At 35.1% G+C, this 20,684-nt stretch overlaps 1 protein-coding gene across 1 annotated transcript in view; it reads left to right on the plus strand.

Moving 5' to 3' along the window:
* ITFG1 (integrin alpha FG-GAP repeat containing 1) overlaps positions 1-20,684 on the plus strand; it is a 262,527-nt gene that overhangs the window by 181,517 nt on the left and 60,326 nt on the right. Inside the window, exons 12-13 of the mRNA XM_057533264.1 lie at positions 808-916; positions 19,930-19,973. Of these exons, the coding sequence (XP_057389247.1) occupies positions 808-916; positions 19,930-19,973 (153 nt within the window). The remainder of the gene's footprint in view (positions 1-807; positions 917-19,929; positions 19,974-20,684) is intronic.

Genomic DNA, 20,684 nt, shown 5'->3' on the forward strand with positions numbered 1-20,684 from the left:
CTCAATTATATGAATTATCCAAGTCCTTATTTTCCTCTGTCTCTCTGCTACCAAATCTTGTGTTCGTTCACTTTTCATAAGCAATTTCCAAGCATAAAAGTAATTGGTAAAAATATCACAAGAGGGAAAATCAAGAGAATTAATTACAAATCAATTAATTTCTGTACATAAAGATATCATAAATGAAATTTAAAATTGTGTTTAAATCTGGGAAATAAATTAGCTATGAAAGAATTAAATAATTAATATTCTTAACATAGAAAGGGTTTCTTCAAACTGACCAAAAACTCCCACTGGAAAAACAGAACATGATTAAGGCAATTTACAGAAAAAACACAAGTAGCTAACATATGAAAAGATATGATATATGATGAACCTCATTAAGAGTCAGCAGAATGGAAATTTAAATGAACACACCTTCTTTACCCCCAATAAAATTAACAAAGCTTCCCACTTCTTCAGGAAAAAAAAATAATGGGAGCCAGGGCAGATGAAAAGGTACCTTCTTTCTCTGATGACTGGAAACACTTTGGTAGTCCATATCACAGACCTTTAAAAATTCATGCAAATATGACTGGAAGGAAGTACAAAATTCTAACAGTTAGTTTCAGAGATTAAAATTATAGGTGTTTTTCGTTTTATTTATATTTTAATATTCAAGTTTTTATATTTTTAATATTATTTTTATTTTAAACATCAAGTTGAATAAATAAGGTTTATATTTACATGGTAAACATATCATGCATTTTCATCATTTTTTTCATTCAGTCTAGTAGTTTGTTCTTACCATTTTTATGTTTTTTCCAGGGAATCTTGGACATTGTAGTACTAAGTAAAGGATATACAAAGAATGATTTTGCTATCCATACACTAAAAAATAACTTTGAAGCAGATGCTTATTTTGTTAAAGTCATTGGTGAGTATTTGTTTTATATGTTTTATTATTACTATTAAGTATTAACATTTAATTTTTTTTAACATCCTTATTGTAGTATAATTGCTTTACAATCATGTGTTAGTTTCTGCTTTATAACAAAGTGAATCAGCTATACATATACATATATCCCCATATCTCTTCCCTCTTGCGTCTTCCTCCCTCCCACCCTCCCTATCCCACCCCTCTAGGTGGTCACAATGTACCGAGCTGATATCCCTGTGCTATGTGGCTGCTTCCCACTAGCTATCTATTTTACATTTGGTAGTGTATATATGTCCATGACACTCTCTCACTTCGTCCCAGCTTGCCCTTCCCCCTCCCCATGTCCTCTAGTCCATTCTCTTGTAGGTCTGTGTCTTTATTCCCCTCCTGCCCCTAGGTTCTTCATGACCTTTTTTTTTTTTTTTTTTTAGATTCCATATATATGTGTTAGCATATGGTATTTGTTTTTCTCTTTCTGACTTACTTCACTCTGTATGACAGACTCTAGGTCCATCCACCTCACTACAAATAACTCAATTTTGTATCTTTTTATGGCTGAGTAATATTCCATTGTATATATGTGCCACATCTTCTTTATCCATTCATCTGTTGATGGACACTTGGGTTGCTTCCATGTCCTGGCTGTTGTAAATAGAGATGCAGTGAACATTGTGGTACATGACTCCTTTTGAATTATGATTTTCTCAGGTTATATGCCCAGTAGTGGGATTGCTGGGTCATATGGTAGTTCTATTTTTAGTTTTTTAAGGAACCTCCATACTGTTCTCCATAGTGGCTGTATCAATTTACATTCCCACCAACAGTGCAAGAGGGTTCCCTTTTCTCCAGCATTTATCATTTGTAGATTTTTTGATGATGGCCATTCTGACTGGTGTGAGGTGATAGATATCTCATTGTAGTTTTGATTTGCGTTTCTGTAATGATTAATGATGTTGAGCATTCTTTCATGTGTTTGTTGGCAATCTGTATATCTTCTCTGGAGAAATGTCTATTTAGGTCTTCTGCCCATTTTTGGATTGGGTTGTTTGTTTTTTTGATATTGAGCTGCATGAGCTGCTTGTTAATTTTGGAGATTAATCCTTTGTCAGTGCTTCATTTGGAAATATTTTCTCCCATTCTGAGGGTTGTCTTTTCATCTTGTTTATGGTTTCCTTTGCTGTGCAAAAGCTTTTAAGTTTCATTAAGTTCCATTTGTTTATTTTTGTTTCTATTTCCATTTCTCTAGGAGGTGGGTCAAAAAGGATCTTTCTGTGATTTATAGCATTTAATTTTGTATTCTCTCTGTCAACACACATTTTCCAAAGAGTAAAACATGCTCCTACGTAACGTATGTACAACTCTCCAAAGCAGATGGTCAGCTTCAATGCAACGTTACCACCCTGTTCAAATTTTGCCAACTGTCCCAACAATGACTTCTTTCTTTTTGACCCAGAAGTCTGTCGAGGAATACCTACTGTCACATCTTCTCCAATCTGGAACAGTTCCTTTTCATGTCCTTATCAGTTTTAAAGAATACAGGCCTTACATTCTGTAGGATAATCCTGTTTCTTCTTTACCCAGCTCAGGATACACATTCTTTGCAGAAACTCCACTACATGGAATTTAGTGGAACTGATGCTGTGCCCTCTCAGTACATCAAATCAGTAAGCACGTGATGTTGACCTGTCCCACCACCCTGGTGATAACCTTGATCATCTGGTCATCTTGATGACTACTAGGTTTCCCCACCTTAAATTCACTATTTCCCCCTTTGTAATTGATTAGTATTTTGTGGAGGGGTATTCTGATATTACTTTAATATACTTTTCCATATCAAATTTCTACCTGCCAGCCTTAGAGTCCATTGACAGCTCCTGCCTGAATCAACCATCTATTTGATAGGTGTCAAAGAGTGATTCTATTTCCAACACCCCTGCATTTTTTAGTTGGCATTCTACTCTAAGGAATATCTTTCACTTATCTCATTTATCAGTATAGATTTGTGTATTTGTATTTTATTCAATAAATAATATCATTTCTTTTAATGTTAAAATTGTTCCCGGTGAGAGCAGTAGGAGCTCCTTCAGGCTGGCTCCTTTATCTTTTTGATGTGTGCTCTGGCAAAACAAGATATTCCAGGTTCATTTTTTACCTCCTTTGCCCTAAGTCTAGAATCTGATCTCTTTCTTCAAGGAGCCCTGGTTCCTTTGAGTAGAGGATGGTATTTTAAAACCCAGTTCTGGGTGCTCAGTGTGCTCGTTGCTACTGGGCTGTTATTTCTTCTAGGTTTTCTCAATGGACAGAACTAAGAAATACAGGTAATGTATCACACACACACAACACACAAATATACATACCTAAAACTATTTTATATATATTATATAACAATGAATTCATACCATTACTTCTATTTCTAATCCAACACAACATTTCAAGGGTTCCTTCTAATCTTTTCTGTTTGTAGACATCTTCTCTAACTCCCATTTTCCTCAGTATAGTTACCTATTTGTTCACTGTTACCCGTTCCCAACCATGCAAGCCATCTACCATCTCCTCCACCTAAGACTTACGTTCATCGTAGAGATCCTGTACATGTTTTGTTAAGAGTATGCCTAAGTATTTTATTTTCTTTGATGTGATTATAAATGTTATTGTGTTTTTAAGTTTAGTTTCCACATGTTTGTTTTTAGTGTATTGAAATACAATTGATTTTTGTTTGTTGATCTTGTGTACTGCAACCTTGCTCAACTCACTTATTAGCTCCAGGAGGGTTTTTTTAGATTCCGTGGGATTTTCTACATACAAAATCATGTCATTTGCAAAGAGGGACAGTTTTATTTCTTCATTTCCAATCTGTGCCCTTTTTTTTTTCTTTTTCTTATTCTTATTCTAGGTAGAATTTCCATTGCTATTGATACGTTGAATAAGATTGGTGAGAGTGGGCATCCTTGCCTTGTTTCTGATTTTAGGGAGAAAGCATTCCATCTTTCACCATTAAGAATATTAGCTTTTTGGAAATGCTCCGTATTGTATTAAGGAAGTTTCCCCTACTTCTAGTTTGCTGAGAGTTTTATCTTGAATTGGTGTTGAAAGGTAACTGTTTTTGTGTCACTGTTATTATAGTTGATATCAAGACAGCCATATCTGTTCATTTGTGAATGAAATGACACAGTATTTCGTATAAATGTTTATTACAGTTTTGAAGCGGTCATAAATAGCTGAACACAGAAAAGCGACAGAATAATGAATTGAGTGTTGAGAGATTTATTTTGAGAAATGAAAATGACAGAAAATGTAATTTTCTTTTCTAACCAGCAAATTCACTCTTATCTGAATGAACTAAGAGTAACTCCCCATCTTCATTACTACTGCAGCCACAGAATACTGGTATTATGAGTCTAACCATTTCTGTACTTTTTATCCATATGACTGTCTCCTGTTCTTTATGATTTTGAAGGGGGTATTATTTGGCTATTTCAGAGCTGCTCAAGAGAAAGTAAGCTTCTTTAAAGAATTAAGTAAAGATACAACAAACTACTTGAAAATGAAATGACATGTCTGAGGTTTTTCTTTAATCCAGGCAAGTGGGAAATGGGGTATATGTGAAATGACTTTGGCCATGTGTTGTTGACAGTTGAAGCTGTGTGAAGTATGAGTGGGATTCCTCATACTCTTCTTTCTAATTTTGTTTATGTTTGAAAAATTACACGTAAAAATTTTAAAAACCCAAAAGTCTCTTGAGAGTCTGTGGCCTGTAACTTCCTAACCTAAGTCAAGGATGGGTATCACTGGGTAGCACTGCCGTCACCTTAACAGTATCCCAAGGAAAGTTTTCTCCAAACATCACCAAGCTCAGACCCAGAGATAGCCAATTTGGTGTAGGAAGTTTTAGTTTTAGAAAGCAAGATAACTTTGCACTTACGGATATTAACGTAAATATTAATAACATGCTTTACAGAAAGGTCATGGGAAATGAGATAATTTAGGGTAATCATTTGTGAAAAATAACCTTCTAGTTGTCTTGAGATGCTCTTCCACTCTTTCCTTTGATTGTTACTTGTTTTCCTTAAGCAGACAGTTACTAGTATATTATTACCCTTTCAAAGCCATCTACAATGTCCAGAGTTAATTTTGCTCTAAAGTAACTGTTACTCTAATGCTCAAACTAGCCTATGTTAAATGTCACTGTCTCAGTTAAGGAAATTAGGGTACTTAAGCTTCTGTATGTGGCTAGGGAAAGATAATACTATCCTTCTGCCTGTTCCCTCACTGATTTCCACAACACCACAGATCTACAGAATGCTCTTCACACAGGGGACTGTGTGTTGCGGAATTGGAGGGGTTCCCTAGCTCACCTGAATCAGAACTAGCTCCTAGCTCTAATTTTTTTCTCTTATTCCTGTCAGATACATTAGAGGTTCTGCATTCTCATTCTACTAGTACTTAACACAAATTTCTAACAAACATATGTGAACCTGTATTTCCTTGGATTTTTAAAATTGTAACAGTATCTTCACCTTTCACTACCCAAATAAGATGAGACCTTTCAAAAGCTTTTATTCCCCTGCCTTCTTCCAGATTTTGTTGAAATAATGTGGAAGTTTATTTCTGGATGACTGATTTGGTAACAGTTACAACCATGTTATCAATGATTATTTAAACTTAACAAGTTTTACTGGCTTTATTGTCACCATTTACATATATACCACATCTTTACCTTTCTTCACTCGAATTCCTATTTCTTTTGATGGAATGCTTCCTCAAGAGATTTTCAGAAAGTTGTACATAGGCTAATATATTTTCTGAGTACTGGTATGTCTTAAAATATCTTTTATTAAGCATAGGATTTTTTAATTTAAAAAATAATGAATGAAAGGTAGGTAATCAATAACAGACAAAAGAAGTTTTCCATATAGAGTCTAAAATAATGTCTAAATGACAAGAATGGGTGGGATGGGGGTCTTTATTTCACACGTGATATTTGATCATGATATTTGCTTGGGATTCATGTGTTTTAAACAAAAACTAAAGACATTTTCAGAGACTGAATGTGAACAGTCACCCATAATCCAGGCAAGGATTTTTCATTTTAAATGCTACTAAAACCATTATACAGTATTGACCTTTATGGCTTTGATTTTATTCTACTCATCCTTGTCCCAACCTGCACATTGGTTTGGTGTTACAGTATTTATGCACAATTATTGCAGTTTTTTGGTTTTGGCATTTGTGTAAAGTAGCTAATGTAAACTGAATCACAAAGCTAGAAGCCAAGGTTTTATACTTTAAATATCTTTAAGAATACATGGGCTAAAAAAATTGCAGAGGAAGGAAGACTCCCAAACTCATTCTATGAGGCCACCGTCACCCTGATACCAAAACCAAACAAAGATACCACTAAAAAAGATAATTACATGGGCTTCCCTGGTGGCGCAGTGGTTGAGAGTCCGCCTGCCAATGCGGGGGACACGGGTTCGAGCCCTGGTCTGGGAGGATCCCACATGCCGCGGAGCGGCTGGGCCCGTGAGCCATAATTACTGAGCCTGCGCGTCTGGAGCCTGTGCTCCGCAACAAGAGAGGCCGCGATAGTAGGAGGCCCACGCACCGCGATGAAAGGTGGCCCCCGCTTGCCACAACTAGAGAAAGCCCTCACGCAGAAACGAAGACCCAACGCAGCCATAAATAAATAAATAAAAATTTAAAAAAATAAAAAAGATATCTTAAAAAAAAAAAAAGATAATTACAGGCCAATATCACTGATGAACATAGACGCAAAAATCCTCAGCAAAATACTAGCAATTTGAATCCAACAATACATTAAAAGGATCATACACCATGATCAAGTGGGATTTATCCCAAGGATGCAAGGATTTTTCAGTATCCGCATATCAATCATTGTGATACACCACATCAACAAATGGAAGAATAAAAATCATATGATCATCTCAATAGATGCAGAAAAGCTTTTGACAAAATTAAACACCCATTTATGATTAAAAACTCTCCAGAAAGTGGGCATAGAGGGAACCTGCCTCAACATAATAAAGGCCATAAACGACAAACCCACAGCTAGCATCATACTTAATGGTGAAAAGCTGAAAGCATTTCCTCTAAGATCAGGAACAAGACAGGGATGCCCACTCTCACCATTTTTATTCAACATAGTTTTGGAAGTTCTAGCTACGGCAAGCAGAATAACAAGAAATAAAAGGAATCCAGTTGGAAAAGAAGAAGTTAAACTGTCACTGTTTGCAGATGGCATGATTATATACATAGAAAATCCTAAAGACGCTACCAGAAAACTACTAGAGCTCATCAGTGAATTTGGTAAAGTTGCAGGCTACAAGATTAATAAACAGAAATCTGTTGCATATCTATACACTAACAATGAAAGATCAGAAAGAGAAATTCAAGAAAAAATCCCATTTACCATTGCATCAAAAAGAATAAAATACCTAGGAATAAACCTACATAAGGGGACAAAAGACCTGTACTCCAAAAACTATAAGATGCTGATGCAAGAAATCGAAGAAGACACAAACAGATGGAAAGATATACCATGTTCTTGGATTGGAAGAATCAGTATTGTGAAAATGACTATACTACCCAAGGCAATCTACGGATTCAGTGCAATTCGTATCAAATTACCAATGGCATTTTTCACAGAACTAGAACAGTAATCTTAAAATATGTATGGAGACACAAGAGACCCCGAATAGCCAAAGCAATCTTGAGAAAGAAAAATGGAGCTGGTGGAATCAGGCTCCCTGGCTTCAAACTATACTACAGAGCTGTAGTCATCAGAACAGTATGGTACTGGCACAAAAATAGAACTATGGATCAATGGAACAGGATAGAAAGCCGAGAAATAAACCCATGCACCTATGGTCAATTAATCTATGGCAGAGGAGGCAAGACTATACAATGGTGAAAAAACAGTCTCTTCAACAAATGGTGCTGGGAAAACTGGACAGCTACATGTAAAAAACTGAAATTAGATCATTCTTTAACACCATACACAAAAATAAACTCAAAATGGATTAAAGACCTAAATGTAAAACTCCTAGAGGAAAACATAGGCAGAACACTCTCTGACATAAATCGCAGCAATATCTCTTCCAATCCATCTCCCAGAGTAATGGAAATAAAAACAAAAATAAACAAATGGGACCTAATTAAGCTCAAAAGCTTTTGCACAGCAAAGGAAACCATAAACAAAATGAAAAGAAACCCACAGATTGGGAGAAAATATTTGCAAATGATGTGACCTACAAGGGATTAGTCTCCAAAATTTACAAACAGCTCATGTGGCTTAATATCATCAAAACAAACAGCCCAATCAAAAAATGGGCAGAAGACATAAATAGACATTTTTCCAAGGAAGACATATGGATGGCCAAGAGGCACATGAAAAGATGTTTAACATCGCTAATGATTAGAGAAATGCAAATCAAAACTGCAATGAGATATTACCTCATAGTCAAAATGGCTATCATCAAAAAATCCACAATCAATGCTGGAGAGGGTGTGGAGAAAAGGGAACCCTCCTACACTGTTGGTGGGAATGTAAATTGATACAGCCACTATGGAGAACAGTATGGAGGTTCCTTAAAAAACTAAAAATAGAACTACCATATGACCCTGCAATCCTACTCCTGGGCATATATCCAGAGAAAAACATGGTCCAAAAGGATACATGCACCCCAATGTTCATTGCAGCACTGTTTATAATAGCCAAGACATGGAAGCAACCTAAATGTCCATTGACAGAGGAGTGTATAAAGAAGATATAGTACAAATATACAATGGAATATTATTCAGCCATAAAAAAAATGAAATAATGCCATTTGCAGCAACATGGATAGACCTAGAGATTGTCATACTGAGTGAAGTAAGTCAGACAGAGAAAGGGAAATATCGTACGACATCACTTATATGCGGAATCTAAAAAGAAATGCTACAAATGAATGTATTTACAAAACAGAAGCGGACTCACAGGCCTAGAGAATGAACTTTTGGTTACCAGGGCTCGGGGGGTGGGGAAGGGTGGAGGGAAGGGATAGTTAGGGAGTTTGGGTTTGACATGCACACACTGCTATATTTATAAAGGATAATTGACAAGGACCTACAGTATAGCACAGGGAACTCTCCTCGATGTTATGTGGCAGCCTGGAGGGGAGTTGGGGGGAGAATGGATACATGTATATGTATGCCTGAGTCGCTTTGCTGTGCACCTGACACTATCACAACATTGTTAATCGGCTATACTCCAAAATAAAATAAAAAGTTAAAAAAATATAAAATAAAATTTGCTCATTAAAAATAACAAATTTATTCCATCCATTCTTTCTTGTGGATTTTTACCTGGACATGATAAGCATCAGATAAGATTAAAAATTATGAGGAATGACTGCTTATGCGGGGGTGGCATTCTCTCTTGTGTTGATGAAAATGTTCTAAAATTGGTTCTGGTGTTGATTGCACAAGTCTGTGATATACTAAAAACCATTGAATTGTGTACTTTAAATGGGAGAATTGTGTGATATATTATCTCAATAAAGTGGTTTTAAAAAAAGATTAAAAATTAAAGCTAATATTTTAAAAATTAATATATTATTATAGCATAAATTTTTAAACCACTGATTTATTTTTTAGTGTAGTTTCATGGATTTGTATTATGTACACAAGTTGTGTGTGTGTTTGTATATATGCATGCACATATGTGTGAAATTCACTACAGGACACATAAGACAGGAGTGCAGTGTGATACACTAAAATAAAGCCGGATTAGAATTTGGATAGCATGGTCACTAATATTACATTTACCTCTCTGGCCCAGAAATCCTTATCACTAAAATGAATGATTTGTACCAGTTGATTACAAGATTCCTCTCAGCTCTAGACACTTAAAATAAGACTATAATACATTCATGTACTGCAAAGGGGGATTAAAAAAAACCAATGACAATGTATCAATTAAAAAAATGTTATTTAGAGCATATTAATAAAGCAAATACTTATATAAAAAAAGAATACATGGGCTATAATGTACAGTGTTTTTTTCACGTGAAATGTTAAGATCCTAAGCATTGTCATTTTAAAGAAAACTTATGAATTGCACATCCCATTAGTCATGTTTTAAACTAATTAATTTAATAACCAATAGCTCACGTAGCTTATTAAGTATTTTAATTGCAGTTTTTCATTTAACTCTGTGAATAGGCTGTCTTCTTAAATTTCGTTAATCTTTTTTAAACAACTTTGGTTTTTAAAGTCTAGGGGTATTAGAAATCACTTTTTAGAGCAGTTTATTTAAAAAGACGTTGTAAAATGCTATAAGTCTATATAGACCTTTATAATACGGTTACAGATACTAATTACAAAAGTTTATGAAATGGTTAAAATCCTTAAACCTCTGAAAATTAGTCTGTGGATCCGTCGAGATCACCTAGTTAGTAGGAAAACATTTATTGACACTTGAAATGAGAAACAGAGAGATACTTAAAAACCAAACAATGAAAAACAGTTCTTGCCCTCAAGAAGCTCACAATGGCGGAAAACACAAATAGTAGTAGGCTGAAAATGTATACCAGTATCTGTCCTGTTAAATTTCCCTTTCCCATAACGGGCTGTTTATGTGTTTTAGCCCTTCCCAGTTTTTGTTATAGTTGCTTAAGAAAAATGTTTTACTGCACTTATAGCCATATGCTTTTAAGCAAAAAATATAACTGTTCCACTTCTAGGAAGTAAGCTTTTGCTGTAATAATAAATTCTGCCTTGGAGCACTTAGGGGTTTTTTTTTCCTAACTAAAGCACAAAGGTTGGAATTTTTATTTCGATGTCACTGGGGAAATTACATTCTTGCACTGATTTACTAGACTACTGGTACTTTTTACTTGTTCATAAGCTTGACATTATGGAGTCTTAAAATAGTAATTTCAGGGTGACATTTGTAAAAGCATATTTCTTTTTTGATTATGCAAGAGAATTTTAAGACATTATTCCTTTTTTATTTGTAAATTTTTGATTTGGTATTTTGTTTGTTTTCTCATTACAAAAATAATACAGCCTATTGTAAAACATTTGGAAAGTCTGGAAAAGTATTTTTTAAAAGCTGTGCTCTTTGCCACAGACCTTCAATTTGTAAAAAGACACAGTATCTGAGAAGGATAATTATGCAAAGCACAATAAAACAAGGTATATATACCTGTATAATACATATGACATATATGTATGATATGTACATATGTATAATACATTTAAATCTTATCATTTCGATCCTATTATACACTGTAATGTGAAACTTGAAATTTAATAGAGGAAGTCTGGTAAAAACCAAAATAGATGCAGGAACCCAATTTTTAGCTTGCTGTATACAGAATGAAAGAGACTATTAATGTAATTTTGAGTAAATACTCTCAACTATGCTAAATAAAATACAGACATTCAATCTTGTAAGAAAATAAAATAATCCAGTGGTTCATTGATTTCCCATCTTCTACAAATGTAGTATAATGTGTTTTTTAAATGAGTTACTGTCTAGTGACCGCATGGTCTTTCAAAAGAGTGCCATTCCCTTTGTGACCTTCAGTAATGTACTGGCCCAAGCTTCAGTTTCTTTTTTTTTTTTTTTTTTTAATATTTATTTATTTATTTATCTGGTTGGTTGGTTGGTTGCACCGGGTCTTAGTTGTGGTAGGCGGGCTCCTTAGTTGTGGCAGGCGGGCTCCTTAGTTGCAGCTCGCCAGCTCCTTAGTTGTGGCATGCATGTGGGATCTAGTTCCCTGACCAGGGATCATACCTGGGCCCCCTGCATTGGGAGCGTGGAGTCTCATCCACTGCTCCACCAGGGAGGTCCCCCAAGCTTCAGTTTCTGCTTCTGAAAAAAAAAGGGTGGTGGGGAGGAGGGTAATTAGACTTACCTCGCAGCCTTGCTGTGAGGATTAAGGAAGAGCATATATGAAAGCAAATTCATGTTCAGAGTTTGGCACTTATCAAAACATCAGTGTTTTCTAAAAAGAATACTTGATAACCCTTCTGGAGGATAGTTTCACTATGCATGCCAACAGCTTTAAGATTAAACCCAGAAATAATTATATTCTGTGAATTTATCCCAAGGAAATTATCAGAGATGTGCCAAAGATTTGTGTATAATGCACCATGTCTCTAAAGGTGATCTTCCTCGTGATGTTTTTAAGAGGAAATACGTTTGGATTATAGGGTGGGGGAGAACCTAAATATCCTAATGAGGAGAATGGTGTGTGTACATATATGTATATATCCATCCACACATACAATGGAATACCATAAACTTATGTGGTAGAAGTACATTTAATGACATGGGGAAAGTTTGGGTTACATAACCAAAAAGAAGATTACAAAATTGTATTTAGCATGATTTCATTTATGTAAAAACAAATTTTTAAGTATTTATATGTTAGTCTACTCAGACTGCCCTGACAAAGTACCACAGGCTGGGCAGCTTAAACAACAGAAATTTATTTCTCACAATTCTGGAAGCTGGGAATTCCAAGATCAAGGTGCCAACAAGGCAAGTTTCATTCTGAGGCCTCTTCTCGTGGCTTGTAGGCCCCCACCATCTTGCTGTGTGCTCACGTGACCTCTTCTTTGTGCCTGTTGGGGAGAGAGCAAGAGAGCAAGCCTTCTCATGCCTCTTCTTCTAAGGGTACTAATACTGCCAGGTCAGGACTCCACCCTTATGACTTCATTTAACCTTAATTTCTTCCTTAGAGGCCCCCATCTCCAAATACAATCACACTGCGGATTAGAACTTCAACATATGAACTTTGGCAGGGCGGAGGGGGGCGGAGGGCGGGGGATTTGCAAACATTTAATCCATGACAGTGTAATACCTTACAACTAGTTGGTAACAGTATCTGGATGGTTGGGTTAAAGTGATTTTTTTTTCTTACTTTTATTCCTTTATATTTTTAAGTTTTTTCTATAATAACATATACTCAGAATATTTACAAATATATATAGTAAGTGATTGGTAGATTAGTGGTTGCTTTGGGCCGGGGTTGGGAATTGGGCATGATAGCTAAAGGGCACAGAGTTTTTTTATTGTGGTGATGAAAATTGATTGTGTTGATGGTTGCACAATTCTGGGAATTGACTAAAAACCATTGAAAAGGACACTTTAAATGGGTGAATGCTATGGTGTGTGAATTACATCTCACTAGAGTTGCTACAAAAATGTGTGTGTGAAGGGAGTTTGGGAAATACTGTAGATCTGTTTATTAGCACATATAGTGACTACATCCAGTATATTCTCCCACATTGCACATTATTGTCTTCACTTTTGACTACTACTTAGTTTTTCTCAGTGAAGATGTATCCATTTATGTAGCAAGCATTGCTATCAACAGGAATCTGTATACTTGGAAGTGGAAGGTGTATGCATGTAAAACAGCTAAAGGACAGTGAAAAGAACTGTATACTAGAATGTTGAATGGAATTTTATGTGCTATAAGATTATTAAGATCAAAGAAGCCTTCTGTGAAGATGATAGGTGAGAACCTAGATCCTTAAAAGATGGTTAAGATTTGGACAAACCAAAATGAATAGTGGTATAACATTCCAGGAAGGGGAGGCCGTGATCATAGTAATAAAGAATGACCAGATAGTAAGAAGTAGAAACTAACTCATCTTCTGGTACTGTTTTGAAGATTAATAAGAGAGAATATTGATAGTATCCATTGATAAATGGGCATCTATGGCAAAGAAAAGATTTTGTCAGTGACCCAATAACTGAAGATACTTACTGAATTAGTCAGGATTCTCCAGAGAAGCAGCACCAATAGAATATAGAGAAAAAGAAAGAGAGAGAGAGACTTATTACAAGGAATTAATTCATGCAGTTACAGAGGCTCACAAGTCCAAAATCTGCAGAGCCAATGTCCAAGTTTGAGTCAAAAGGCCAGCAGGCAGTTGTAGAACCAGGAAGAACTGATGTCCAGTTCATCAGGCAGGAAAAGCTGATGTTCTAGTTTGAAGGCCATCAGACAGGAGAATTCTTACTCAAGAGAGGGTCTGGCTTTTGTTCTCTTCAGGCCTTCTACTGGTTAGATGAGGCCCACACACATTATGAAGAGCAATCTGTTTTACTCAGTTTACTGATTAAATGTTAATCTTATCCAAAATCACCCTCACAGAAACACCTAGAATAATATTTAACCAAATATTTGGGCACCTCATGACCCAGTCAAGTTGACACATAAAATTTACCATCACACTTACTGTTTACTTTCTTCATCAAAGAGAGTCTATGATCAAATGTATAGTTTAAGAAGATGGATTTTGCAGCAATGTTCAGAAGAAAAAAATAGACGTTCATCAAAAGAAATAGATGTTCTGACCTGAGAGGTCGGGCTGAGGGTAACCACTGGAACACACCAGTCATCCAGGTGTGAGCTGATAAGACAGTAAAAAGAAAGTTGTAGCAATGGGTGTACGGAGGAAATAAGGTTAAAGCATATAGCTTGGTGAGATTTTACATAGGTATACTCCCTTGTAGCCGCACTCCAATCAAGATAAAATATTTCCAGTACCCCAGAAGGGTCCTTCATATTCCCCTGCAAAAGTATAACCACTGTTCTGATCTCTGTCACCATAGATAAGTTTTTCCTTTTCTAACTGTCATATAAATGTAATCAGATGGTATGTACTCTTTGTGTCTGACTTCTTTAGTTCAGTAGTATGTCTATGAAATTCATCTAACGCATACATTTGTAAATAGAATCTTACTGAACATATTTGCCTTTGTCTTATTTTTTTTACCTTAGCAAGAGAGTATAAACACCCTTTCATGTCAGCACTTAACAGGTCTCTCGCATTGTTTAATAGCTCCATGTCATTCCATAGTACTATAGATGTTCCATAATTTATTTAGCATTTTCTCTCTTAGTGGACACATAGTTTCCAATATTTCATAGACATGAAATTGATGAGTTGAGGGGCTATGTTTTTAGTGTTAATAGATAATGCCAAATTACCTTTCCCAACAGTCATAGACATTTATATCCCACCAGCATGACACTGTGCAGTTTACCACATATTCATCTGAGAGCTCTAAATTTTTATTTCTCTAACAAATTTGTTTTTAAAATAAGTAATACATGCAAATGATGAAAAAATACAGAAGAGTCTTAATAGTGAAAAGTAAGTCCCTTTTTTACCCATGTTTCCCAGTGGTCCAATTCTTTTCCCCAAAAGCAACCTCTTCTTTGTGTCTGTCCAAGATATTTTATACACACACAAGCACATATGTTTATATGCTTTTATTTTACATAAATGGTAGTTCTAGACTTTATTTTCTCCACTTAACAATATATCTTGGAGATTATACCATAACAATATAATCTAGAGCTACCTCATTTTAACTACTGAGTAGTATCATGTAGTATGGATACAGCATAATTTAATGAGTTTCTTATTGACAGATACCAGCTTATTTTCAGTCTCTTGTTATTATAATTAATGCCACAGTGAATATCCTATAGAATAAATTCCTAAAAATGGGATTACTGAAAAGTAATATATGTACACTTTATAAATACGCTCTATTGAAATATACTTACAGAAAAGTGTACATAAGTACACAGGTGTATAAATTTTGACAAAGTAAATGCACACATATAAGTACACCCAGATCAAGAAAAACATGATTCCAGCAACCAGAAGCTTCCTCATGCCCACCCTTTTCATTACTAACCCAGTTCACCTACAGGTAACCACTAATTTAATTTCCAACACCTTAGATTAATTCTGCCTGGTTTTGAACTTTTTAACAGGTGTCCCTTCATAGAAATCATATCAGTTTATACTTCCACTTACAGTATAGGAGAATGCACATTTCCTAACACCTTCACCAGCCCAATGGATTATTAAACTTTCTAAGTTTTGCCAGTTGTAAAGTGAAAGTATTGTCTTATTTTGCATTTTTCTTATACTGAGTAAAGTTCAGCATCTTTCCATATGTTCAAGAGCCATTTGTATTTTTATTTCTATGAATGGTCCTTGTCCTTTTTCATTTACTTATTGATTTATAAACATACCATAGTATATATTAGGGAAATTAATCCTTTGTGATATATGTTGTAAATATTCTTCGTAGTTTGTCGTTTATCTTTGATTCTATTTTTCCTACAGACATTTTTATTGGTCTTTCATATTTTGCCTTTCTGTTAGGTATAAAATTGATTTTTTTCCTGCCTAGTGAGGTTGAGTGTCTTTCTTCCTGGTTTTTTGCTTATTTATACTTTCTCTTCTGGGTATTGATATCCTTTGTTTTTATTGGATTATCATCTTCTAACCCATATCTGGAAGCTCTTTGTATATTGGCAATAATATCTCTTTGTAATGTATTTTTTTTAAAGTTCACAGCCCTTTGTCATTAGTTTTTTTTTAATTTTATGGTATTTTTAAAAATTTTATAACAGCTTTGTTGAGATATAATTTACATACCATACCATTTGCCTGTTTCAAGTATACAATTCAATGGCTTTTAGTATATTTACAGAATTGTACCAACATGACCACAATCGGTTGTAGAACGTTTTCATCACCACAGAAGAAACCCTGTACCCTTTTTTATTTTTTATTTTTTTAACTTTTTATTTTATATTGGAGTATAGTTGATTAACAATGTTGTGATAGTTTCAGGTGTACAGCAAAGTGATTCAGTTATACATGTATCTATTCTTTTTCAAATTCTTTTCCCATTTAGTTTGTTACATAATATTAAGCAGAGTTCCCTGTGTTACACAGTAGGTTCTTGTTGGCTATCCATTTTAAATATAGCAGTGTGTACATGTCAATCCCACACTCCCTAACTATCCCTTCCCCTCACCCTCCCCACCCCACCGTAACCATAATTTCTTCTCTAAGTCTGTGAGTCTGTTTCTGTTTTGTAAATAAGTTCGTTTGTATTTCCTTTTAAAGGCTTTTTTTTTTTTTAATTTATTTATTTTATTTATTTTTGGCTGTGTTGGGTCTTCGTTTCTGTGCGAAGGCTTTCTCTAGTTGCAGCGAGTGGGGGCCACTCTTCATCACGGTGCGCAGGCCTCTCACTATTGCGGCCTCTCCCGTTGCGGAGCACAGGCTCCAGACGCGCAGGCTCAGTAATTGTGGCTCACGGGCTTAGTCGCTCCGCGGCATGTGGGATCTTCCCGGACCAGGGCTCGAACCCGTGTCCCCTGCACTGGCAGGCAGATTCTCAACCACTGCGCCACCAGGGAAGCCCCCGTTTGTATTTCCTTTTAGATTCCTCATGTAAGCGATATCATATATTTCTTTCTCTGACTTGATTCACTCAGTATGACAAAAGTAAAAATAGAGCTACCAATCATCCTGAAACCCTGTACCCTTTAGCCAGCACCCTCAATCCCCATCCCCCGGCAACCACTACTTTCTGTATCCATAGATTTGTCTATCCTGAATATTTCATATAAATGGGATCATATAATATGTGGTCTTCTGTGACTGACTTCTTCCACTTAGCATAATGTTTTCAAGATCCATCTATGTTGTAGCATCAGTACTTTATTCCTTTTAATTGTCAAATATCCCACTATATGAATATACCTGCCACATTTTGTTCATCCATCAGTTGATGGACATTTGGATGGTTTCTACTTTTTGGCTATCGTGAATGATACTGTTGTGAACATCATGTACAAGTTTTTGTGTGGACATATATTTTAATTCCTCTTGATGTATACCTAAGAATGGAATTGCTGGGTTAAATAGGAACTCTTTGTTTATCTTTTTAAGGAACTGCCAGACTTTTCCAAAGCAGCTGGACCATTTTACATTCCCACCAGAAATGTATGAGGGTCCAGTTTCTCCACATCTTCACCCAAATTTGTTTTTATCTGACTTTTTGATTATACCCATCCTAATGGGTGTGAAATGGTATCTCATTGTGGGTTTGTTTTGTTTTTTTACAATCTTAACCATTTTTGTGTGTGTGGTAAAAAAAACATGTAGCATAAAATTTACTATCTTAACCATTTTTAAGTGTACAGTTCAGTAGTGTTAAGTATATTCACATTGTTGTGAAACAGATCTCCAGAACTTTTTCATCTTGCAAATCTGAAACTCTGTACCCATTTAACAACTGCCCCTTTTCCCTTCCCATCAACCCCTGGTAACCACCATTCTACTTTGTTTCTCTGAATTTGACAAGTTTAGATACCTCATGTAGGTGATATCATAGAGTATTTGTCTTTTTATTACTGGCTTGCTTAGCATAATGTCCTCAAAGTTCATCCATGTTGTAACATGTGACAGGATTTCTTCCCTTTTTAAAGTTGAATAATATTCCATTGTGAGTGTGTACCACATTTTGTTTATTCATTCATCTGCCAATGGATATTGATTTGGGTTGCTTCCACCTCTTGGATATTGTGAATTGTGTACATTTTATTTTGGTTTTGGTTTGCATTTCCATGATCACTAACGATGCTGAGCATCTTTTCATGAGCTTTTTGTATGTCTGCATCATCTTTGGAGAAATGCCTGTTCAGGTCCTTTGCCCATTTTTTAATTGGGTTGTCTTTTTATCATTGTAGTGTAAGAGTTCTTTATATTAGTAGTGTCTTTGCCAAATGTAATTTTCATGTTATGAATCAATGTCTAACTTTATTTTCCTCCAAGTAGCCAATTATCCAGTACCATTTATTGAATAATCCATCTTTTCCCTCCTTTAACTAAAGTATTTATTGAGCAAATACATTTGGCTAGGCCCTGCAAAAATGATTAAAACAATGCAGAGCTTACATACTGGTACAAAGACAGACTTTTGAATAAATAATATACTGTTTAGCAAGATAATGTTTTAATGAAGGTTTAGGAAAATCATTTGGGGACAAGTGAAAAAGAAGTACCAATGTCTGCCCAGAGTTGAGGGAAGAGGAACAAAAAGGAGAGGGAGAAGTAAGGTCATGGAGTGTTTGGGAATAAAAGAGTGATAACTAGGCACTCTGCTGGGGTAAGGAACTTAAACATTGAAAACTGATTTGCAAGTATAAAACATTTATTTCACTGTTTCCTCAGGTCGAATTTAATATAAACATACTATAGTAAATAAACAAGTATCTTCTTTTGTGATGAAATACGTCATGTTCATTTCTTGATGGCTTTGCAGTTTATATACCCTGCCTAAGTATAATATTTATATTAGAATGATTATCATTTCACATTTGTAAAATATAAATAAACATAAGGAACCATTTTCCTATGGATATATTTGAACTAACCAATAATCACAATTATTATTGGTACAGTTCATGCTTATTGAGCAGTATTATCAGCTGTCTTCCTTTAATTTATAACATATAGCATATTTAATAGAACATAAAGTCTGCCTTCTTACAAAGGAATTACTTCACATGAGGTGGTAGTAGTGTAGTTATGTTTCAAAATTCATGTTAGTTATAGAAAGAATGTTCAGATATCCTAACCTTTTCTTTTTTGGTAATTATAGAATAAATATGTCATTAATTATTTTTGTATATTTGTTATAGACCCATCAATTATTTTACAGTTATGTTCTCCATAAAAGTTATCAAGGGAGCCCAAACTCTTTTACCCAGAAAATTTGACTAGATAAATTGAAATAGTCTAGTTTGATATGAAGTGTTAAATGTTCTATTTGTTTTTTTCAGTATAAATTATAATTGGTTTGCATTTGGCACTTCTCTGTCAGATTCTCAGTCATCCTTGGAATGTAGCTAACCAATTGGAAAATAGGACCAACAGTAGGTATGATATTATAACCGTAATTAATTATATCACCTGTATATTTCACAAAATGGCAGCAGCTTGACTGCTTAATAAAGGCTTTTGAAATATTGGCATAAAATGAACAAAAGAAATTTAATTTACTCAGATCTAAAGAAATTGAATTGGTTTTTGCTTGACCATGAATCAATAGCGCATATTAATATTATAACAGTAATAATAGGCTTTTTTTAATTTTTCCACAGTTCTTAGTGGTCTCTGTCCTAATGAATGTCCTCGTAAGATAACAGTAAGTAACCTTAACTCTCAGTTGTAAATATTTCTGTGAAAGTTCTCTGCATGATAGATACACACAAAATAGTTGTTATAGGTTAAATCAAATTGATGTTACTTTTAGAAGTTATTAAAGTATCCTTCAGTGCTCAAGTAAAGTTTACTGGGAATAAAGTACCTTTCCTAAAAACTGTCTCACCTCAAGGTTCACTTCCTTAATGAAGTCTTTTCTGATACTCTTGGAAAAATGAACACACCTCCCACTATTTCTGGGCATACTGCTGCCATTTTGACATATATAATACTTTTTTAAATTATTTATTTATTATTTATTTATTTATTATTTGGCTGCATCAGGTCTTAGTTGCAGCACACGGGATCTTTCTAGAGCGTGCAGGCGTAGTTGCCCCGCGGCATGTGGTATCTTAGTTCCCCAGCCAGGTGTCGAACCCACAGCCCCTGCATTGGAAGGCGGATTCTTAACCACTAGACCACCAGGGAAGTCCCTTGGCATGTATAATACTTGATCACACTTTATCTGTTTATATTTAATGCCTCTCCCCAGGCTGTAATCCTTTGAGGTCAAGAACCATGCCATCTTTGTATACCTCATTCATAGCACAGGGTCAAGCATATAGTAGACAATTAATGAATTTTTTTGGTTTAATCTTAATATTGACTTGCTGTCTAATGGAATGTTTCCATGAAATAACAGAATGTGAAAATA

This window comes from Balaenoptera acutorostrata, chromosome 19, assembly GCF_949987535.1.
Source record: "Balaenoptera acutorostrata chromosome 19, mBalAcu1.1, whole genome shotgun sequence".
Taxonomy (NCBI): domain Eukaryota; kingdom Metazoa; phylum Chordata; class Mammalia; order Artiodactyla; family Balaenopteridae; genus Balaenoptera; species Balaenoptera acutorostrata.